The sequence below is a fragment of the Plecotus auritus genome (genome assembly GCF_963455305.1).
Source record: "Plecotus auritus genome assembly, chromosome: 5".
NCBI classification, from domain to species: domain Eukaryota; kingdom Metazoa; phylum Chordata; class Mammalia; order Chiroptera; family Vespertilionidae; genus Plecotus; species Plecotus auritus.
Window position 1 is genome coordinate 92,144,125 of NC_137776.1, and position 24,072 is coordinate 92,168,196.

Sequence of the window (24,072 nt, forward strand, 5' to 3'; positions counted from 1 at the left end):
CAAGATGGCCAGCAGGGGAGGGCAGTTGGGAGGGACCAGGTCTGCAAGGGAGGGCAGTTGTGGGCAACCAGGCCTGCAGGGGAGGGCAGTTGGGGGTGATCAAGCCTGCAGGGGAGGGCAGTTAGGGGTGACCAGGCCTGCAGGGGAGGGCAGTTAGGGGTGACCAGGCTGGCAGAGGAGGGCAGTTAGGGGCAAACATGCTGGCAGGGGAGCAGTTAGGCATCAATCAGGCTGGCAGGGGAGTGGTTAGGGGGTGATCAGACTGGCAGGCAGAAGCGGTTAGGGGCAATCAGGAAGGCAGGCAGGCGAGTAGTTGGGAGCCAGCAGTCCTGGATTGTGAGAGGGATCGGGCCTAAATGGGCAGTTGGACATCCCTTGAAGGGTCCCAGATTGGAGAGGGTGCAGGCTGGGCTGAAGGACACCCCCACCGCCGTGCATGAATTTCGTGCACCGGGCCTCTAGTTTATTTATAACAGAGGAGATTCTGAAATTGGCCACTTGTCAGCACAAAAAAGTAACTTCCATAATACCACTGCCGAATAAATGAAAATTAATTTCCTCCTTCCTGCTAACACAAATAGAAGCAGAGCTGGCCACTGAAATACTTGGTAAGCAATTTAATAAATACCAAGTCTGCAGATTGGTTACTGGAACTGGAGAAATTTGTAGATAGGTATGTGAAACATTCTATGACTGGATAAATGGATATTAACTCCTGACCCTAGTTAATCCCTAACTTCCCAAACAGTTATGGGTTTTTGTTTGTTTTTGAGAGAGAAGGCCAGAAGTATATCACATCGATATGATTTGAAAAAATAATTCCAAAATATTGAAATTTACTAATTAAAGTAGAAAAATGCCCCAAATTCTAAGTCCAGTGTTTTACTTCATGTTTATAATTCAGGCCTCACACACAAAAATAATACCTAAGTGAGCACAGAGAGCCGAAAATGGGAAATCCCCTGAACACCATGGCTAAATATTGTTGAGTGATTACGGTAGTAAAACAAAGTTTCTTATATAAAATGCTCTTATTAAACAGAACCATCACAATCTAATATACACTGGGGAACATCATATTATAAAACGGTTAGTTCACATTATTGCATGATTAACATAAGCTCATAACTACATGCAGTTAGATAAGCTAAAAACTTTCATATCATCAGTATGTTGGATTGCTGATGCCCTGCAATCCTTTGGCAAATATATTTTCAGCTATAAGCAATTATCCAAAGGATGTTACTAAGCACCCAGTTGTGTGATTTCATAGTAGCGGTTTCTGCCCTTTAGTGTAGAAATTGGTGCTGTGTGTGTGTGTGTGTGTAAAGTGATGCTTCTCAGGGAGGTTGTTTTTTTTTTAATATTAGCATTAAGGTATAAATCTCTTTAGGAATTACACCATTTTGCTAATGTCTTTAAGTAAAATGAATTTACTGTAGATTTAAGTGCCTGGGGTCTAGTGCCACCTAGTGTTATGTCGTTTTCAGTTATTTCAAACCTGAGCACATACTAGTGAGAATGGAACTCAATGTCCTCCTTCTCCCATGCCAGCCCCAGTGCCCCATTTCTGCCTCCATTTCAAAAAGTCACCAGGTCTAACAAGAATAATTAAATTAAAAAGGCACCAAGGATTTCAGTGCAAATATTTCACATTTTTCTTTTTTTAACATTACCACTAACAACCTAGCATTCATGCTCATTCTGTGAAAGGAAACTTTAAGTCCATAGTCAGCTTAATTGGCTGTATATTGATCATATACTATCTTTTGGCAAGTTATTTAATCTCTCTGGGCTTCAGTTTCCTCATCTCTTAGGTAGGAATAGTAATATCTATTTTATAGTTTTTATTAAATGAGTTAATATATTTAAAATGCTTACAATATCTGACATATGCAAATATTTAATAAATGTTAATCACCATATACTTTAAATCATGTTTGAGTCCTTAATGGGAATACAAGTGATGAAAATAGTCTATATTGCTTTCCATTTTAAGGTCAGAAGTCAGAAGTTGGGTTCCCTATGACAACTGGGCTGATTGAGAGGTCTATTCTACATAAAAAGTCCTCTGCAAATAGTTTCACCGCGTCTGTAGCCTACCCTTTCATTCTCTTGTGTCTTAAACAGAGTAAGTTTTATATTTTAAGTTCAACATATCAGTTCTTTTTTTTATGGATCGTGCTTTTGGTACCATGTTTAAGAACTCTTTGCCTAACACCAGGTCATGGAGTTTCCTTTTGTTTTCCTGTAAGTTTTTTAGTTTTATGTTTTACATTTAGGTCTATGATATATTTTGAGTTAATTTCTGTAGGTGTTAAGTTAGTGTTTCCTATCATCAAAGTTACTTGCAATGGGTTTTGAAATATGCAAATTTCCTTTTCACTTGTATTGAGATCTGGAACTGTAGTTTGAGGCTGGAAAATATATTTGCTACAGATTTATGTGGGTATGGAGATCGTGTTTTAACTTTTGCCAGCATATACAGTGTGACATTTCTTGTATTCAAATGTTGTCATCAAAGTTACTTTATCACCATATTAGTTTCAAATATAAGTGGTGCTCTGACTTCTGATTCTAGGTTGAATTCATTAAGAAACACCAAGCTTGCAGCAAAAGCTAAATTTTAAGGCCATTCAGTGTTTGAAGGAGGTTCTTCTCATTCAGAAATTTGCAGTTTTGGCCCTGAAGTTGAAACGTCTCAACAAAACATTACCACCACAAAGCCATCAAGCTGCTGTGTGGTAGGGCAAGTCAGAATACTTAGCTTCTTTTTAAAAAAATACATTTTTATTGATTTCAGAGAGGAAGGGAAAGGGAGAGATAGAAACATCAATGATGGGAGAGAATCATTGACCAGCTGCCTCCTGCACACCCCCTACTGGGGATCGAGCCTGCAACCTGGGCATGTGCCCTTGACCGGAATCGAACCTGGAACCATTCAGTCCACAGGCCAACGCTCTATCCACTGAGCCAGACTGGCTAGGGCCAGAATACTGAGCTTCTATTTCTGTCAGAAATTCCTGGAACTGATGATAGCTAAGTCCACAACAAATGAAGTACACCAATGATACGACTAGTTCAATAACACGATAGGTTCACATATTTTTTCTTTAAATGTTTTTATTTTTAAAAATATATTTTTATTGATTTCAGAGAGGGAGGATAGAAACATTAATGATGAGAATCATTGCCTCCTGTATGCCCCCTACTGTGGATCGAGCCTGCAACTTGGGCATGTGCCCCGACAAAGACTTGAACCATGACCTCCTGGTTCATAGGTCGATGCTCAAGCACAGAGACACACCAGCTGGGCAATTCACATATTTAAGTACTTGCTGGTGAATAATACAACAAACAGGCCTTAAACACCTTATATTTTCACAAACTCTACATTTGTCTAAGTCTTTTTCTAGTTCCATGTTTTTTTGTTGTTGTTTTCTTTCTTTTACCACCATCAGCTATGGCACATCTTGGAAGGTTCCACTTCAGTTGTACTGAATGAATTTTCTCTGCATTTTGAAAATATTTTTGCTTATAGTTGTTCCACAGACAGGCAATGCAAGAGGTTAATTCTTCAGTCATTTCTAGGGTGACAACCTGTCTGCATTAGCCTGGGACTGAGGAGGTTCGCCTCACGTGTGACTTTCAGTGTTAAAACCAGAAAGATTCTGGGAAAACCTTGATGAATTGGTCATTCTAACACTTCAAATCTTGACTTTTTGAACAGTGAGATGAATAGTATTGGTAAGGTCTTTTAACTTAAGTGCCTAGGAAAAACAATCAAAAATCAGTTGCCTTGCCGAAACCGGTTTGGCTCAGTGGATAGAGCGTCAGCCTGCGGACTGAAAGGTCCCAGGTTCGATTCTGGTCAAGGGCACGTACCTTGGTTGCGGGTACATCCCCAGTGGGAGGTGTGCATGAGGCAGCTGATCGATGTTTCTCTCTCATCGATGTTTCTAACTCTCTATCCCTCTCCCTTCCTCTCTGTAAAATATCAATAAAATATATTAAAAAAAAAAAAAAGGGAAAGGGTAACAAGTCAAAGCTTACAGCAAAAGGTTTGCGAAAAGTGTGACTGTACCACGGTACCCCACCTTTAAAAAAAAAAAAAAAAATCAGTTGCCTTGTTTTTATTTTACTTTTATTTTTTGTTTGTTCACCAACCCAAGTCAAATCTCTTTCCATCACCATTTTCATTGGCCTTGATTTTAAATTAACTATTGTTGCTTCAACTCTTCAAGTAACTTTCTTGCTTAAAGGCTTTTTTTTTTTTTTTTAATATATTTTATTGATTTTTTTTACAGAGAGGAAGGAAGAGGGATAGAGAGTTATAAACATCGATGGGAGAGAAACATCGATCAGCTGCCTCATGCACGCCCCCCACTGGGGATGTGCCCGCAACCAAGGTACATGCCCTTGACCGGAATCGAACCTGGGACCCTTGAGTCCGCAGGCTGACGCTCTATCCACTGAGCCAAACTGGTTTTGGCGCTTAAAGGCTTTTTTTTTTAAAAAAATGTTTTTATTGATTTCAGAGAGGGAGAGGGAGAAACATCAATGAGAATCATTGATTGGATGCCTTCTGCACGCCCCCTACTGGGAATCAAGCTTGCAACCCAGGCATGTGCCATGACCAGGAATCAAATCCTGACCTCCTGGTTCATAGGTCAACGTTCAACCAATTGAGCCACACTGGCCAGGGATAAAGGCTGTCTTTAAAAGTTCACTTTAGCCCTAGCCGGTCTGGCTCAGTGGATAAAGTGCTGGCCTGTGGACTGAAGGATCCCGGGTTCGATTCTGATCAAGGGCACATGCCTGGGTTGTGTGCTCGATCCCCTGTGGGAGGAGTGCAGGAGGCAGCCAATGATTCTCTCTTATCATTGATGTTTCTCTCTCTCTCCCCCTTTCCCTTCCTCTCTGCAATCAATAAAAATATATTAAAAATAAATAAATAAATAGTGCTTCAGGGGGAAAAAAAGTTCATTTTAGCCCTAGCTCAGTGGTCGGCAAACTGTGGCTCGTGAGCTGCGGTTTGCCGCTCTGTTGACTAATGAGTTTGCCGACCACTGCCTTAGGGAAAAACACTTAAAAAACATTTTAATAATGTACTAATGTCTTTAACCTGAAGTCAAAACTTCTGGGTAAGGGTAATGCCTTACGCAGTGGTCGGCAAACTTACTGGTCAACAGAGCGGCAAAAGGCGGCTCGTGAGCCGTGAGCCGTCGTGGAACGTCGGCCTGCAGACTGAAAGGTCCCCAGGTTTGATTCCAGTCAAGGGTGCATGCCAGGGTTGCGGGCTCAATCCCCAGTAGGGGGCAGCTGTTGTTTCTAGCTCTGTCTTCTCCCTTCCTCACTCTGGAATCAATAAAAGTATTTTTTTTAAAAAATTCATTTTATTGGACACATTTCTTCAGCTGCTACAATCAAACACAATTTACCTTACCATTGGTAAAGGGCTTTCCTTGCTTGCCTAATGAGCCACTTGGAAACATTACCACCTTGTAAATTTTTTGGTAAAAAAACTGTGCTGAGCCCTAGCCAGTTTGGCTAAATGGATAGAACTTTGGCCTCAATTCCGGTCAATCGCAAGTAAGTACCTTGGGTTCATGCAGGAGGCAACCAACTGACGTGTCTTGTTCACATTAATGCTTGTCTCTCCCCTCCTTTCCACTCTTTAAAAATCAATGGAAAGATATCCTTGAGTGAGGATTAACAAAACTGCTGAGATAGTCCATTTAAAATGTTTAATTCCTCTGCTTTTTACATTGTGATGCTTAATCTGATAATGTCTATACACTGAGTGGCCAGATTATGATGATCTCTGAACGCATAATAATCTGGCCACTGTGTGTGTTGTGTATATATATGTATATATTAGAGGCCCGGTGCATGAATTCGTGCATGGGTGGGGTCTGGCTAGCCTGGCCAGGGGGAGGGGACATGGGTGGTTGGCCGACTTGCCTGCTGGTCGAACTCCTGGTCGAGGTGACAATTTGCATATTAGCCTTTTATTATATAGAATATACACTGAGTGGCCAGATTATTATGCGTTCAGAGATCATCATAATCTGGCCACTCAGTGTATATGTGTTCTTTTAGCATAGCTGATGTGTCACTGCCATCTGAATTGATAAAATAATCCAGTCCACCGTGAACATGTTCTCTTTAGCCTGGATAGGTATGCACTGGTAATCAAAATACGTAAAACCCATGGTACTATGAGACATGTGGCACACAAGGCCATCGAGATAAAACTGTGCCACTGCCATTTGTAGTGCAGCCAGCAATGAGGACCATCTGGTCTCTATCACAACTGAAGTCTTGTAGCACAAATGCTGCCCTCTCAGCCCACTATCACTTTAAAGATTTACTAAATACTGGATAAAAAATGTTTGATGGCAGTTTTCAATGAACATGGATTAGCTAATACAAAAGCACATTTCAAGGGCATTAAAAAATTAAAAGTATTTGAGGTGAAAACCTACTATTTTACTTCAAGACACCCAAGTCCCACTTGCATACAAATAAATTGTAAAAAAACCCGTTTATTTGCTGGTCACTGTTTAAACCATGAAATACAATTCCACATTGATGATACTGAAGTGGTTAGTAATCCATACTAACTTACCAAAAACTAACTTAACATTAGGAAAGTGACCATATACACATATACTAGTATACACACTTGAATTGCCTTCTCACTGCACTTAATGTCCAGTTTTGACCACTGGATGCCGAAGTCTAAAATACCCTTATGGGTTAAATGTGCACAGCCTACACAGAACCATGTAGACAATAAAGCAAGGTTATATTTTCTTTATTTAACAAGCACTGCAGTTTAGTATTTAAACCTGAAGTTAATGGTGACCCTTTTATGCAGACAGTCACTGAAGGCAGGTATGAATCTGGGAAGAAAACTGGGAGACCAGGGCAGAGAGGCAGCGGGCCTGGCTCCTGCTGGGTGGTGCACGCATCTATGTTTCAGCTAGGGCAGGCAAGTCAGAGTTACCAATTCCTCTTATTGACTCGAACCAACAGTATTTCTTCCGATATACAGCCCTCATAATAAAATCACATTTTCCAGAAGTATCATTCTTAATACATTCAGAATCACTGATTGCTTTTTCTTCGTCTTTTTTTCCTTGACCATGTAGGTGTTTCAGTCTCTTGTGTTTGTTCTTTTATGCCAGGTAAGGGCTGTTTGAAAACTATTTCATTATCTTCATCATCATTCATTTCAGCCACTTCAGATTTTCGTTTATCCAAAAATGTTGGTGTACAAACTGGTGTGGGGCCCTAAATTCAACAAGAAATAATAATACATAAATGTGGGAAGGTATGAGGAAGGATTTTACCCCTCTCCTCTATTTTCACAGGTTGTGCAGTGTTATTTCAGGCCTATATGCATCTTTCAGTGACATGATCACACAGAAAAGAGTTTAGGTGCTTATCAAACTTAGCATAAAAAAGTCATAATCGATTGTAATATAATATGCTCCATTATAGGGTATGAGGTAGAAAACCCTAATCTTACATTTGTAAAAACAGTGGCCTCCTCTCTCCTAACTCAGTCACTTTGCTTAAGAGGTACAAAGTGCAATAATAAATTCACAATGGTAACTTTTGCTAGTAAACTCACTGTGTCTGCTGAAGTCACAAATTAAATGTGAAGTTGTTTTTTTCTAAGTATTTTTATTGATTTCACAGAGAAAGGGGGAGGGAGAGAGAGATAGAAACATCAATGATTAGAGAGAATCATTGATGAGCTGCCTCCTGCACACCCCCTACTGGGGATCGAGCCCACAACCCAGCCACGCACCCCTGACTGGAATCAAACCTGGGGACCCTTTAGTCCGCAGGCCCAGCTCTATCCACGGAGCCAAACCAGCTAGGGCTAAATGTGAAATTTTAACAAAATGACAATAGCAGGAACTGCTTCTCCTCTTTTGAATTATACTACCTGATTCTCATAATATTAAAGACAATTTTACCTGGCTATCCACAGTATTCTCAGGAGTTTTAGGGGTGGCTGAAGCCTTCTTCTTTTTCTTCTTAGGTAAAGCCTGCAATAAAGTTTAAGAAACTTCATCAATTTCTGTATTTATCAGTTTTAGTAGTTTGAATATATTTACCCATTTACCTTTCCCTAACACCTGGCATGCAAAAACAGAAAAACTTTACCTGTCTATTTGTGGATTTCTGAAGGTCAGTGTTTGAAACTTTGCTTTTCTCCTTTTTACGTAAAATCTTAAGTAAACAAACACAAAGAAGTTATTACCTGGCAGTATCACATATTTACATTTTTAACTTACCATTAGATCCTTACACATATTACCAGCAGATCCTTCCTACATGAGAAAGCATTTCAATTTAAAAAAAAGCAAACTCCACAAATATAGTGAATGATCTCCAGTAAAGGGCAAAAAGTAGAAGAGGGGCCGAGTTGGGGAACAGGCAGAAGCTGTGGAGTTGAAGTGAGGCTGAGACACGAGCTGGCCCAGGGTCCTGCTTTAGAGGACCAGCTCCCAAATGGTTCGTAAGAGGACCAGGGCCTGCTGCCTGGGACACAGAGATTTTTAAACTCATACTGTTAAAGACTATGTTTGGGATTTAGGCAAAGAATTAACAACCGGAAGTGGGCCAAAGCGGGTAGTCAGTCTTCTAGTTTCTGGATAAGGCTAAAAGACCTAATAAATTTAGGAAGAGATGCCATCCATCTCTTAGCAACAAAGTAGCTGTTTGAAAATAAGCTGAAAGGGTCTGTGAAAAATCAAACCAACCTCAGAATTTAGTGAAGAAATAAGATCGTTACCTATCCTGGCCACACCAGAGTGACCTGCACTCTTCGTTTGTAGTGCAAGACATAGCTCTCTACCAGGAAAGCAGGAGGGAGAATCAGTGAGCACGGACATGGGGACTGCTGAGTGACATCTGTGCTGACTCAGCTTCATGCCAGCAGGTTCGCTATTCTAACCCCTGCTCACTTAATTCACAGATGACACTGCTGAAATCTGATATGCACTTTATTTCCCATTTAAAAGAACGAGAAACAAAATTTTAACTGGAATGGCATAAAAAGGATGGCCAATTTATAGTCTTCATGTTTAACGATACCATGTAATACCAAACCTCATTTAATTCTGGTAAGGACATTTTTAATAGCAATCGAGCAGCATTATGGTTTTGTTTGAACAGTGATTTAACTTCAATAATTTACTGGTAAAACAGATCATGAAAACCTAACCCCTCTCTGAAATTTCCTTTCTGTACAATATCGATCATAGGATCTGGTCTGACACATTTTAGGAAGAACTTACAATGCAGTGCCTCAAAAATTTAGTCAAACCCTAGTATGTGGTAAGCACTGAGCTAGACACTTTATAGAGAAAACCATAATCATGTTACAGCTACTGAGGTACAAAGCCCACCTCCAAGAAGAAAAACACAAAATATATTTTCTGAAGGAATATTTACCAATGAAGGAAAATCATAATTAATTCCCTTCTTAGCTAGTCTCTTTCTGAGTAATTTTTCTTTCTTTTTAAATCGCTCCTCCATCCGCAGCTTTTCAGGAAGTGTCCGGTTCTGATTATACCGTTTCACTGCTGGGTAAGACGGGTTCTTAAACGGAAGATGCCACTCTCTAAAAAGTTCCTCGTGTACTTTCTCAGGCGGCATAAAATGACCTATATGCAAAAAAGAAACAAGTTTTCAACCAAGTGGGAGGGGTACAGCATAGCACTGATCCACACATGCAGTCCTCTGACACCTTTTAGTTCACCTCTCAGCCCTTCCTCTCCCTCATTTCTGTGAATGAACTCATGCCGTCAACAAGGCTGCTGGGACTCTGTCATGGCAGGAGGAACCAAAACGAAGAGATGCTGGAGAGATGCCGCCTGGGCAGCCTCATCAGCTGCCTGATCAGATGTGCCTGACTTGGGTACCTGGATAGTCACCCCCCGCCTCCCCCTTGCCACAAGCACCCAGAAACTTAACTCTGCCTCTGAAGGGCCCTGGGACCCAGACAGGGCTGTGCTGGGATGTCAAGCCGGGGGTGCTGGTTTGTGTAGGTGAACTTCTAATCTGGTGTTGTCATGGTTTCTCTGGTAGAAGAGCTGTACCAGTGCCATTCAGACTGACTCTGAACTGTGACTCCCCACTTCACTGTTATCCTATCTAGAACCCATTCATGGTTTCCCACTGTCCTCAGGACACATATCGAACTCCCAGATTTATAAGGACTTCAAAGACCTGGCCTCCCCTCGTCTCCTCCCTCATCTCTTGCTCTTCTCCTCATAGTCCCTCATAGGCAGATACTGCTAGTCATCTCTAGCTTTGCATTTGCTGTCCCCACAGCCAGGATCTCAACCTTCATTCCCTCCCCGAACCTGGCTCACTCCTATTTCAACTCCAGACTTTAATCTATTGATTTTAGAGAGGAAGGGAGAGGGATAGAGAGAAACATCAATGATGAGAGAGAATAATTTGTCAGCTGCCTCCTGCACTCCCCCTATTGGGGATCGAGTCCACAACTCAGGCATTTGCCCTTGGCTGGAATCAAACCTGGGACCCTTCAGTCCGCAGGCCGACGCTCTATGCACTGAGCCAAACTGGCTAGGGCCAGATTTTAATCTAAACACTTCCTCAGGGAAGCCTTCCACACTCTTTAAGGTGGGTTAGTTGCTCTTCCTCCGTGCTCCTAAAATCACTCCCCAATTCCATCACAGCACAAACACAGCTCAGTCTGGTTTAGATTTTAAAATTCTAATTAGAACTGATCCTTGCACCATCCTTAAGGGAATCATCCCAGAAATGAAGTGGGATGTCCAAGTAGCTGAGCAATCTGTCCTTCACACCTCAGCTACCCAGCAGCAGCAGCAGGTACCCAGCCCTACAGGAAGACAAGTGCACTTACACTTCAAGAGTCTTTCACCAAAAAGGTAGTTGTTCATTGTTTCAGCAACTATCTTGGCAACATCTTCAGATTCAAATTCCACGAAGGCATAGCCTCTGCTATTTCCAGTCTGCAATTAAAAAATTTGCCACAAAAACAATTAAACTCTAATACATCATTAAACTGCTAAAATGCCATTAATTTAAATAACGCACACCAGCCCCATTAGCAAATTACATTATGGCATACAATGTGGAAACTGTTGTGGGAAAAGGAAAGATCCCAAAAAGGCTGAACATGCCACTGACCTCGAGGTATTCCTGGGATCTGATCACACAGCTAAGTCCATAACCACAGTTGGAATTGATTTAACAGTTTGAACTCTTCAAAGTAGCCAATGTTAAGAAAACCAAAGGAAGTACAAAAGGGCAAGGAGACTATCTTACACAGGCTGAAGAGTTATAACAACCAAATGCAATGCAGGAATCGTGACTGAGTCCCAGAAGAGGTAAGGAAAATGGTAGCTGAAGATTTTTGGGACTACTGGGGAATACGTGAAGATGGCAAGTCCATGCTAGACTGGCGGTCGCCAACCTTTCGGACCTCACGGACCACCAGCAGTCCACGGACCACATGTTGGAGACCACTGTGCTAGACTCCTATATCGTGTCCAGATTCCTAGTAGATTTACGATGAAGTATTTCAAGTCTTTATGACTGCTACGTTCTTCTAAGGTTCAGTAAAACAAAGTGTGTGGTTTTTATAGCTATGGAGACATACAGCTAATGTGTCAGGGTGTTACTAATGGGTGAATCCAGGGGAGGAAAGAGTTGTTCATTACATTATTGTTCTTTCCACTTCTCTGTAGACTTGAACATTTTCAAAATAGAATTCTGGGGGAAACAATGATTATATTACAGTATAGAAAAACATTTACAGAAGATCTTCAAAAAAGGAAGAAAAAAGTTTTTGAAAAAGACAGTAAGAAAGGCAAAAGATAAGAAAAGGCTGTTCACAGAAGAAGGAATTCTAATGACTAATAAACCCATAATGACACTCAACAAAATCAACTTAGGTCAGAAAGGTCATGTTAAACAACTGAACAGAAAGGTTAAGTAGTGTCTCATAGAACTTTTATTTCAGTTATGTGTACATACATGTATATGTGTGCTGACTCCTCCTATAAAACTTATAATGTTCCCAGCAGCTTCACCCAAGAGTGAAATACTATAAAAACCTAATGTTCAATGGGAAGGTAGATAAATAAACTTCAGTATGTTCAAGCAGAGGAACATAGCAATGACAATTAATGTACTAGAGTTAAATGGATAAAGCTCAAAATAGATTGTTGAATGAATAAATAAAAGTACAGAAAGAGAGAACACTACTATACAATCTATATGGACACACGTAGTAAAGATTTCCAAAACACATACAGCAATGAAAAACACTGACTTCATGGACAGTAATTTCCTGGGCATGGGAGAAGGTGCAGAGGACCGGGGAAGGGTACAAAAGGGACCAAGTCTACCTAAAATCTATTTCTAAAAAAACAAAGACCTGAAGCAAGTTGACAGTTGATAAAGGAAAATGGTGGATATCTACAAAGTCACTAAATCATTCTCTGGTAGACTTCAGGCTGTTTGAAATAGCTCACCCACATAATAAGCAACCATTACAAATAGACAAATGAGGGAAAAGAGGAGGCACACAGAGAAAATGTATTATTTTGGTTAGGATTAGAGAAATACCAGGGCATTTTGCATTTGAAATCCCCTTTAATGTTGAGATGTTGCTTTGGAACTTTGATCTGTTATAACTCAAGTGGGACAATATGAAAAAACTGCATCAAGAAAAATAAATATTCCAACAATGAGAGGTCTCTATGGTTACAACAATAAAAGTGTATTTGTGCAGTAAAAAAGTAAACTGAGCCATTCCTCTATTACTGAAACAAACCACATAAACCTTTTTAAATTAGAAGGTAGGGATGACATAACAATCACACACACACACACACACACACACACACACACACACACACACACCTCTTTCTAGATCAGGCACTGTCCAAGAACCTCACATTCATGACCTCGTCTAATCTTTAATCAGATACTCCTAGGACACTGGTGCTATTTCACTCATATTTTGCAAATGAGAAAACTAAAGCATGGAGAGGTTATATAAGTTGTCCACACAACTAGTAACCCGTGGAAGCCAAGCCTTGAACATAGGTAGCCTGGCCCCAGTGTCCCTATTCTTAACCGTTCCCTATACATACCTCTGCTATTACAGGGGTGCATACACCCGAGGCTAACACAAGAAGTGTGAACCTGCTCCTCAAACTGAAGTCCATGTGCAGCTGACTTAGTAGCTGCAGGACACACATGATTCGTTTACCAAAACTGTGCATGTAATTAGAGGATCTGGGGCAACTACTCTCTTTAACAGTAAAACAAACATCTACAGTAATCCCAATGTTGTTTTCCTGGTTGTTTCAGGTTCTAAACCTCACCCATGACCCCTTTCTGGAGTGAAGTCTGATAAGAATAACACGTGAGCACGCCCTCTACACTGTCAATGATGATGTACTTTTTTAAAAAAAATATATTTTATTGATTTTTTACAGAGAGGAAGGGAGAAGGATAGAGAGTTAGAAACATCGATGAGAGAGAAACATCGATCAGCCGCCTCCTGCACACCCCACACTGGGGATGTGCCCGCAACCAAGGTACATGCCCCCGACCGCAATCGAACCTGGGACCCTTCAGTCCACAGGCCGACCCTCTATTCACTGAGCCAAACCGGTTTCGGCAATGATGATGTACTTTTGAAAAATAAAATAAATAACCTACTTCAATACAAAAACCTTACCCTTTTACTTCTGGACAGCCTGAATCTTGTAACAGTGCCAAACTGGGAGAAATATGCACGGATCTGGGTTTCGTAAAGTGCTGGAGGTAGGTGGCCCACATAAATTACTCCGGGAGTAAGTTTTTCTTTTTCTTGCTTCTGTTTCTGAAGACATAAAAACCAAAGAAATACTTTTTTAATTAAAAAAAAAAATAACATTGCAACGAACTTTGAAAACCCTAGCTCTCAGCCCAAAATGAGACTTAGCGCCTCTTCCACTCACGGAGCAGCAGAGCTAAAGGATCAGCTGTTCAACGTCTGCCCCCCACGAAGACAGGGCCAAGCAGCTGTCTTCTCAGCCCAGCACCCGGCGCGAGGAAGGTGCTCAGTTACTCTACGTGGACTCAATGGCTGCGCAAGTAGGTCTCTCTAACACGGAGAACTCCACATACACATGGCCTTCCATTTTGTATGCAGATCGCCGTTTATTCGAACTCACCCAATCGAAAATTCCCGGACCACGGTGAACCTTCACGATGCCGACAAACCTTTCCACATGTCTTAATTCCAAACGTGTATCTCAAGCTAAAAACCATGGCAAATGTAACTTGATGTGAGGGGCCCTATTCAGCGAATGAAGTTGGCAAGTACTGTCTTCTGAGAACCCCCAGTCACCCCCCCGCGCAGACAAACCTGCTGCATTCGCGGCGCGGCGGCAGCGTGCGGGCCTCGCGCGGGGTCATTGCGGGGGTAGAGCCATCCCAGCGGCGGCTCTTTCCTCCCCTCGCGCCACCCCGCTTAGCTCCGCAGGAGGACCTGCCCGGCCAAGCCATCATTTCCCCATCAGCACCACCTCCCCGTCTCGGGGCAGCCTCGGCCCCCAAGCCCGTGGGGTGGGGGCCACCCTGGGAGACCCGGGAGGCAGCGGAGGCGGGAGCCGGGACCGACACTGGGCTCCACAGGCCCGCGCGTCGCGGAGGCCGCCCTCGCGGCCGGCCCGGGGAGGCCGCTCACCTTAGTTGCGCGCCGGCGGGCCTGAGCCGCCTCCTTGTGAAACTTGGCGTCTTCCTGCGGGTTCAGGGACAGGAGCGGCTGCGCTGGGCCTGAGAAGACCGCCATGCCAACAGCGTCGGAGCCGCAGAGCTTCCACGCGGCAGCCCCGGAAGTTCCTGAGCCCGTAGCTCAACCCAAGCGGAAGTGGAGGCGGCCGAGGTGCCCCGCGCCGCAAGGAACGGGGGCGGGGCGCGCGAAGAGGCGGGGGCGGGCGCCCCCTGCTGGTGAGGCGCCACTTGACCTCGCTCTCTTACCTGCCCTTTGCTTATGGTAGACGGTGATTTGTTTTTTTCTTTTCTTTTTTTTAAATTTAATAAATCTTTATTGTTCATATTATTACAATTGTTTCTCCTTTTTCCCCCCATAGCTCCCCTCCACCCGGTTCCCACCCCACCCTTTGCCCTTACTTCCCCCCACACTGTCCTCATCCATAGGTGTATGATTTTTGTCCAGTCTCTTCCTGCAACCCCCATACCCATTTCCCCCTGAGAATTGTCAGTCCACTCCCTTTCTATGCCCCTGATTCTATTATATTCACCAGTTTATTCTGTTCCTCAGGTTTTTAATTCACTTGATTTTTAGGTTCACGTGTTGATAGATATGTATTTGTTGTTCATAATTTTTCTCTTTACTTTTTTCTTCTTCCTCTTCTTAAAGAATACCTTTCAGCATTTCATATAATACTGGTTTGGTGGTGATGAACTCCTTTAGCTTTTTCTTGTCTGTGAAGCTCTTTATCTGCCCTTCAATTCTGAATGATAGCTTTGCTGGGTAGAGTAATCTTGGTTATAGGTTCTTGCTATTCATCACTTTGAATATTTCTTGCCACTCCCATCTGGCCTGCATAGTTTCTGTTGAGAAATCAGCTGACAATCCTATGGGTGCTCCCTTGTAGGTAATTAACTGTTTTTCTCTTGCTGCTTTTAATATTCTCTCTTTGTCTTTTGCTCTTGGCATTTTAATTATGATGTGTCTTGGTGTGGTCCTCTTTGGATTCCTTTTGTATGGGGTTCTGTGTGCTTCCTGGACTTGTAAGTCTATTTCTTTCACCAGGTGGGGGAAGTTTTCTGTCATTAGTTCTTCCAATAGGTTTTCAGTATCTTGCTCTCTCTCTTCTTCTGGCACCCCCATAATTCGGATGTTGGTACGCTTGAGGTTGTCCCAGAGGCTCCTTACACTATCTTCAACTTTTTGGATTCTTTTTTTTGCTTTTCCGGTTGAGTGTTTTTTGCTTCTTTGTATTTCAAATCTTTGACTTGATTCTTCTAGTCTTGCGTTCCTCTAGTCTGCTGTTGGGTCTCTATAATATTTTTTATTTCAGTCAGTGTATGTTTAATTTCTAGTTGGTCCTTTTTCATATCTTCGAGGGTCTCATTATATTTATCGGCCTTTTCTAGGATATTCTTGAAGAGCCTTATAACCGTGGTTTTGAATTCTATATCCAGTCGTTTGTTTTCCTCCATTTCTTTCTCACTTGTTGGTGAGCCTTACTGTTGTGATCTGTTTCTTCATCTCCCCATTTTTCACTGCTTCCCTGAGTTGGCAGAGTAGCTTTGCGTGCTAGGTTTCCTATATGGCCCAGTGGGTCAGCCTCCCCAGTTAACCTGAGGTGGACACTCTTGGTGCACCCCTTTGTGGACTATGTGTACAGCCTTGTTGTAGTTAAGTCTTGATTGTTGTTGGTATCACTGGGAGGAATTGACCTCCAGGCCAGTTGGCTGTGAGGATCAGCTGGGTCTACACTGGGAGATTTTCGGTGCTGGAGACAGCCTTATAGGATTAGCCTTGCCAGATTGCAAAAGCCTCTGTGCTCAGCTTGGAAGGGGTGGAGTCTCAGGGCGGGGCAGACAGTCTTGGCTTCCCATCAGCCCTGCCCTTGAGCGCAAGTCTCCAGACCTCTGCCTTCCGCGGTTCCCGAGTTTCCGCCTTATAGTCCAGATTTCCCCCGTAAGAGTGTGGGTCCCCAGGGGCTTGCCCGGAACTGCGGTTCAGTGCAGTCGGAACTGGGGTTCAGTTCAGTCAGGAGCTTCTGACTCCCTTCCGCTAGGGATAGCCTGTGATAACCTCCACAGTCAGTCTTTGTGCACACTCGCGCCTCCAGACCCCTGCCGCCGCGGCTCCCCTGAGTCTCCGTGTGCCTTTGTCCATACCTGACAGTCCAGACTCCCCCTGTATGAGCCTGGGTCCATAGGGTTTCGCCCGGAACTGAGGTTCAGTGCAGTCAGAACTGGGGTTCAGTGCAGTCGGGGGCTTCTTTCCCCCTCCCGCCAGAGAAAGCCAACCAGGCACTCCACCGCCCTTCCTCTCTGTGGGCTCCTGTCTCCGTACCTCAGCTCTTTGCCGTTCCTTCTCCGTGAGCTTTCTTCTTTCCTTCTAGTTGTAGAATTTCTACTCAGCCAGCTTTCCTGTGGTTCTGGATGGTGTCCGTTCTATCTTTTAGTTGTAGTTTTGAAATGGTTGTGCGGGGCAGCAGTTTAGGTGCTTACCTATGCCACCATCATGGTTTCTCCCCTAGATGGTGATTTGTTCACGCCTACTCTGCGGCCAGCCAATTTCGCGGAGGGCGAGGGCGAGGGCGGGGGTGGGGGCGGGGTGGGGGTAGCAGGGAGGCAGGTGGGATGTTTAAGAAATTCCAAAACAAGACCCGTGACCTCAAGGTCTTGCTACTCATACTTTAATTCTTTTTCCTTTGTTCACTCACTTGTTGGTGAGCCCTTACTGTGTGTCCCTGTGCTGCTCCCCTTTAGGGAACTTCCAGACTGGGGGGAGGGCTGGATAAAGGACGTCTGAGGGTGGGATTGGTGCTCTGGAGAGATGAAGGAGTCCACTGGGGAGGAGGCACACTGGGTGATCAGGGGGCCTCCTGCAGGAGGTGGAATTTGAGCTGAGACCTGAAGGAAGGAGCCCCTGTGAAGACCTGGAAGCCCATATGCCAGCAGGAGGACAGCACATGCAGTGCCCTTATGGCTGGAAACAAGGAACCGTCCAGTGTGGCTGGAGCTCCCTGAGTGAGGAGAGGAGGGGGTGGCGGTGATGCAGACTGGAGCCCTAGGGCTCTGCGTCAAAGTTTAAAGCTTGAGGTTTATTGTAAACTAGAGGCCCTGTGCACGGAATTCTTGCACTTGGGGTGGGGGGGAAGGTCCCTCAGCTCCACCTGCGCCCTCTCGCAGTCCAGGACCCCTCCGGGGATGTCTGCCTGCTGTCTTAGGCCTGATCCCCCCAGGCCTAAGCCGGTACTCAGACATCCCTCTTGCAGTCTGGGGCTCTCGCAGTCCAGGACCCCTCACTCCTTACTGCCCGTCTGCTGCAGAGGTGGGAGAGGCCCCACCACCGCTGCTGCGCTCGCCAGCCATGAGCCTGGCTTCTGGCGGGGGGGGGGGGGGGGGCGGGCATGCTGCTCAACCGGATGCTAGCTTGCTGCTCCTTAGGAGCTGGCCCCGTCCCCCACCCACTGGTTGTTCAGGAAGGTCGTTCTTGCCTGGCTCTCGCAGCTGCAGTGGCTTGCTTCGTCCCTCGCAGCCCCTGCTTCATCCGGAAGGTCATCGGGAAGGATGTTCGGCTGTTCAGTCTAATTAGCATATTAGCTGTTTATTATATAGGATGAAAGCAGATGTGAGGGTTTTAAGCAAGGCAAAGCTGTGGCTGTTTATCCCTTTCAAATAGTAAAGGAGCATGGATTGCAGAGGAAGCAGGGAGAGGGAGGGTACAGGAATGGTCCAAGCAGAGCTGGTCTGGGGGATCGAGGCAGGAGGTGTTCTGGAACCAGCGAGAGCCAGGTTTGGCTGGTGCCCACGTGCAGGTGCAGGAAGAGTGGGGGTAAGAATGCAGGGTAGAGTGGCATGGGAGGGACTGTACAGTGAGTGTTACCAGGAAACCCCCGGGTTGGGCTCGGGCTGCTTGTCGCTGTGTCTAATAGCAAAGGCAGGGTTGAATCATATTAGGCGTTTATTGAGAAGGCTAGCCAACCAAGAAGACAGGGTGCTTACAAGCATCAAATCCTGCATCCCAACAAGATTCAGGGGACAGGATTCTAAAGGGGCAGGGGCTGGGGTGAGGAATGCAGCTACGTGCAGGCCTGGGGGTCCGCAGGCGTCAGTTATTGTCCTTCGAAGAGATGATGTTGATGAGATGATGTTTTGACTCCTGAGGGTCGGCCTGACCATGCTTATCGGTTCTGTTTGCTGGATTCACCCCTGAGTCACCTCCCCAATCGCTTTGCACATACCTTGAAAAGGAAACTTTAAGAAAAACTTAAGCCCCTATTCACACAAGCATATGTGTTCTATGATTTAAAATAGGTGCTCTATCTATTAGATTTTAAGTCCCCCCTAATATGAGGGCCAGCCTGCTTCAATTTGAAACGGAATTTTTGGACTGGAACCCAGATTCTTTGTCCGCCAGAGTTGAAGAATGAATCCATGAACAGAGAGTAGTATAGCAAAGGTGGAGATTTATTGAAGAACTAGAGGCCCGGTGCATGAAATTCGTGCACTTGGGGGGGGTGTCCTTCAGCCCAGCCTGCACCCTCTCCAATCTGGGACCCCTCGAGGGATGTCCGACTGCCCATTTAGGCCCGATCCCAGTGGGCAGTCGGACATCCCTCTCACAATCCAGGACTGCTGGCTCCCAACTGCTCGCCTGCCTGCCTTCCTGATTGCCCCTAACTGCTTCTGCCTGCCAGCCTGATCACCCCCTAACCACTCCCCTGCCAGCCTGATTGATGCCTAACTGCTCCCCTGCCAGTCTGTTTGCCCCTAACTCCCCTCCCCTACAGGCCTGGGTCCCTCCCAACTGCCTTTCCCTGCAGGCCTGGTCACCCCCAACTTCCCTCCTCTGCCGGCTTGGTCACCCCTAACTGCCCTCCCCTGCAGGCTTGATTGCCCCCAACTGCCCTCCCTTGCAGGCCTGGACCCTCCCAACTGCCCTCCCCTGCTGGCCATCTTGTGGTGGCCATCTTGTGTCCACATGGGGGCAGGATCTTTGACCACATGGGGGCAGCCATCTTGTGTGTTGGAGTGATGGTCAATCTGCATATTACTCTTTTATTAGATAGGATAGAGGCCTGGTGCATGGGTGGGGGCCAGCTGGTTTGCCCTGAAGGGTGTCCTGGATCAGGGTGGGGGTTCCCTTGGGGCGTGGGGAGGCCTGGGCGAGGGGTCTGTGGTGGTTTGCATGCTGGCCACGCCCCCTGGCAACCCAAGTGGAGGCCCTGGTATCTGGGGTTTATTTATCTTTTACAATTGAAACTTTGTAGCCTGGAGCAGAGCCAAGCCTTCTGCTAGCTCCATGGCAGCAGCCATTTCTGTTGGGGATTTATGTATCTTCTATAATTGAAACTTTGTAGCCTTAAGCAGAGGTCTGGGCTGGCCAGGGTGTGTGGAATGCTTGGCTTCCTCCATCGCCGGGGGCAACCCTAGCCTCCTGCTCTTTCCAGCTCCATGGCTGCCGCCATTTCTGTTTGGGTTTATGTATCTTCTCTCATTGAAACTTTGTAGCCTTGAGTGGAGGCCTAGGCGGGCAAGGGCAGGCGGAAAGCTTGGCTTCCTCCATTGCTGGGAAACCCAAGCCTCCCTCCTGCTCTCTGTGGCCGTAGCCATCTTGGTTGGGTTTATTTGCATATTCGCTCCTGATTGGCTGGTGGGCGTGGCTTGTGGGTGTAGTGGAGTGATGGTTAATTTGCATATCACTCTTTTATTAGATAGGATTTTATTAGATAGGACAAGTACAGACTTCCACGTGGGGAGGGGGAAAGGGTCCCACTGACTCCCTGTCTCCATGGTTTATAAAGGCTGAAGTTCCTGTGTCCTGATATCCCTCTGATTGGTCACTATTCCCTTTCGAATTGGTTACTATAGTCACTCCTGAGGCCTTGCTCCCTCATAGTCCTTCCATTCCTTCTTGAGCTTTCTTCCTTCTTTATTTTGTAAATACAGACCTTGTTGGCTACTCCCGGTTCCCTTGTCTTATGGAAATGCAACTGTTGCTGCTCCCTTGTCTTAGTCTTATGGACATGTAGCTGCACCTGGCTTCCTTGTGTTATGGAGATGTGCCTTCTCCCAGTCTGTAGCCCTGTGTTTTTCCATGGACCTCAATTCTAAAAATTTGCTAAGCCTGCCTATATCCACCTAAAGTTTCTGTTTCACTTGGGAGGCACTGCCTCCCAGGCCTGCTTTGCCTCCATCACCCCAGTCTTTCTCAGCTCGACCCTCACGCCTCAGGGCCAGCTTTCTATGACTCTGTAGCTGGGTCGGCTCTTTCTGTTAATGTTTTCTTACAACTGTTTTCATGAACAGGTGGGATTGTCAGGAGAGTGCACGCAGAGAATTATGGTATTCTCTCTCAGGACTCCTCCTTTTCATGGGCTCATTTCTCTCTCCCCTGGATGAAATCTTGGGGACATCAGCAAATAGGTATCAGCAAATACGAGCATTTTCCAGGTGTTCAAAATCATATGTCAAATATTTCCCCTGGCTCAGACCTGTCTTAGGGGAGAAATTCTCAAGGGAGTCACTGTTGACATTGTCCCTCTTGGTTCTGTGTTAGGCAACTCTCACCAGAGAGATGTTACTGGACAGGACAGCCCCTGAGTCAGTGGAGAGGGCTGTCCCCCACCTTGATCCTTGTCTTCTCATATAAATGAATTTATATAAGACCTTGACTGCGTTGTGAAAAGCCAATTTATTAAAGCTTTATTAAAAAAGCAAAGCAAGCAAACCTATGTATCTGGCTTATGAAGCGCAGACGGGCTCTCAGCTCATCAGAAGAGCAGGTTGGATGGGGGGCCAGGGTGTTATATTGAAGTATGGTAGTAGAAACTGCTGTTTGGGTTCTGTACTTATTTGTTTGATAAAACAATAGAAAGTTATTTTGATTTTCTGAACTTATGTATGCTATCCCAATACTCCATTGATGATGGTTTGAATATCCCATTGATTGTGATCTCACTGGTCATCGAAGCACATTCTTCTGGGACCCAGAACAGCACAATTATCCTAAATTGTCTCATTAGCTACAGATAACTGAGTTTTGGTTGACTCAGTGGTCCCGGAATCTGGACAGCACAATTATTCTAAATTGTCCAGGTGGTCCCAGATAATGTGTTTCTGTTGATTCAGTGATTCGTAGATACTTTAGATAACTAAGTTGCTCGATTTTGCTTCTGTAAAAATGCTTTTTCGCAAAACAGGTTCCTCATTCCAGACCCAAAGATGTAATCAATACTTTTGTGATATTCTGCCAATATAAGCCTGATGTGATGAGCTGTTCGGGGCTGCGAGGTCTGGAGCGCTTTTGCTCCCTCGTATGCCACCGGCTTTTAATAAATGATTCCATAATTCGACTTTTTGAGGCATCCTTTGTAAGATGGGGGTTACACTACAACAATATGCCCTCCCGTCTATAGGTCTCAGAATCCCTCTGCTGACTATTTTGGTGCAGATTGATTCTCAAGGTCCCTTTTTACTTTGTGGTGGCCTTCCCAGAATTCATGAGAAGCACCTGGCAACTTTATCTCGCCCAGCCTGGGACTGCTGGCTTCTCTGTCTGCTTACTAAGCCAGCCCTTTTTTCCTTTCCCTTTCCCCTTCCATTATGCATTCTCTCATTAGGGAGGTTTTTAACCATTTGCTGTGGCCTTGGCTGGGGAAGCTAATGGCTTGTTACAAGCTGGCTGCAAATTGCCCACACGGTTAGGCCTTGTTGTAACTTTCCTGCCTCAGTTTCCCTATTCCTCCTGCCCTGAAATCCCGTAACAGTTCCACCTTCTCCCCTGCACCCCGTTCCTGTTTTTGGCATGTCGAGGGTTCATATCTTGTAATGGTAGCCCTAGGAGACCTACATGGCCACCATGACGGGCGCAGCCTGTGTGGTCCCTGCCCAGTGCCTGCCTGGGCGTGTCAGGGCTGGCGCTGAGGAGCGCGTGGGTGCTCACCAGCGGTGCCAGGAACCCTCGCCTTGGCCCTGCACTAGACCATAGAAGCCAGCTCTTAATGGGGGCAGACAGAGTCTAGCCCCCCATCCTCACCGCAGCCCAGCCCAGCCTGCTTTGACTTTTACCCTTGCGAGTCCTGGTCACTCTTAGTGAACAGTGACCTCCAGGAATTCCAGTGATGTGTGCTCTGACCCTGCAGAGTAAGGTCTCATTCTGGTGCCGCTGCCACTCAGGGTCTGAGGGTCACCTGGGCTGGTGGTCACAAGAATTGTATGGCATTCTGGTCAGAGTGTCACACCCCCCTCCCCCTGCTCCCCGCCATGTCCCGGGGGAGATACTCCTCTGCTCTGGGCCTCGGGCTTCTCATCTCTGAGGAAGCGTCTGGTGAGACTTCACTGTCCGGTGGTAGCAGCAACACGGCTGTTGATCAGACCAGCAGCTGACCTTCCTCATCCCAGGTGACTAGCAAGTGCCACAAGTGTTTGTCCTTCCTTTTCTCTTCCTCGTCCTCCTCCTTTCTTTCATTCTGCCCTTCCTTCCCTCACTCTCTCTTTCTGTTTTGTTTGGAGACCACCTGAACCTTGGGTGGAGCAGGCCTTCACTCAGCTGGGCTGTCCCACGCACACTACTTTGGTGCCCCGTCCCCCAGCACTCAACCCCAGTCATCAAAATAACCAAGGTGCCTCCAGGCGCTTCCACACACCCGGCGTGGACTGTTGAGTGTGCTCACTGTGGGTCTCTCTCTTCCCTTTCTCCCACGAACCTCCTGCACCATGCCTCTGTGGGGACAGAACAATGGCATGTCGTTCTGTGGTAGCACCATCACCACCTATAGGCTGGAGCACCTGCTGGGGACCAAGATGCTAGGACTGGTGGCTGGGATAGGAGGTGGGGTGGGCGGTAGTCGAGACAGGGTGTGCCGAATGTGCAGGAGCTGGGCCCGAAGAGGAGAGTACGCTGTGGGGTGAGCCTGAGGGCTGGCAGGAGAAGGGACAAAGGGTGGGCGCTGGGAGGGGCCGAGGGGCCTGCTCACCCCTGCCCACCTTTCCCTCCCCTGTTCTTCTCCCTTCCTACCACTCTGCCGGGTCCCTGTGGAGTCATCCAAATGTGCCCTCTATCAGGGTTGTAGCCAGCCTGCTTGGCCCACTCAGGCACAGGCCTGTGGAGACCGGCCTGAAAGGGAGACTTCCAGGGAGAGAGGGGAGAAAAGCATCTGTCAGCAGCGCCACCTTAATGAACATCATCTGCAAGCTGAGCACAGTTGGCCAACCCAGCCTCTTTGTAGGTAGTGACATGGGTGAAGTGGGATGACTACCCCAGGGGGTGGGGATAGGAAGAGT

The 24,072-nt window shown here is 45.8% G+C and overlaps 1 protein-coding gene across 1 annotated transcript; it reads right to left on the reverse strand.

Annotated features, from left to right (window-relative positions):
* Positions 1–6,473: 6,473 nt before the first annotated feature.
* Positions 6,474–15,070, reverse strand: NIFK (nucleolar protein interacting with the FHA domain of MKI67). Its single transcript, XM_080667932.1, has 7 exons — positions 14,765–15,070; positions 13,772–13,915; positions 10,919–11,027; positions 9,478–9,689; positions 8,185–8,250; positions 7,995–8,066; positions 6,474–7,299 (listed from the first exon to the last, which is right to left on the reverse strand). The coding sequence occupies exons 1-7, from the start codon at positions 14,867–14,869 to the stop codon at positions 7,114–7,116; spliced, it is 894 nt and encodes a 297-aa protein (XP_080524058.1). The 5' UTR covers positions 14,870–15,070; the 3' UTR covers positions 6,474–7,113.
* Between the last annotated feature and the right edge of the window lie 9,002 nt (positions 15,071–24,072).

Bases quoted from the DNA above. Each gene is read 5' to 3' on its own strand.
- NIFK (XM_080667932.1), bottom strand. From the start codon at position 14,869: ATGGCGGTCTTCTCAGGCCCAGCGCAGCCGCTCCTGTCCCTGAACCCG. The intron at 11,028-13,771 runs GTAAGGTTTTTG...TTTTAATTGCAG, and splicing joins GGCTGTCCAGAAGTAAAAGG to ACTGGAAATAGCAGAGGCTA. The intron at 7,300-7,994 runs GTAAAATTGTCT...TGTTGAATTTAG, and splicing joins AGAATACTGTGGATAGCCAG to GGCCCCACACCAGTTTGTAC.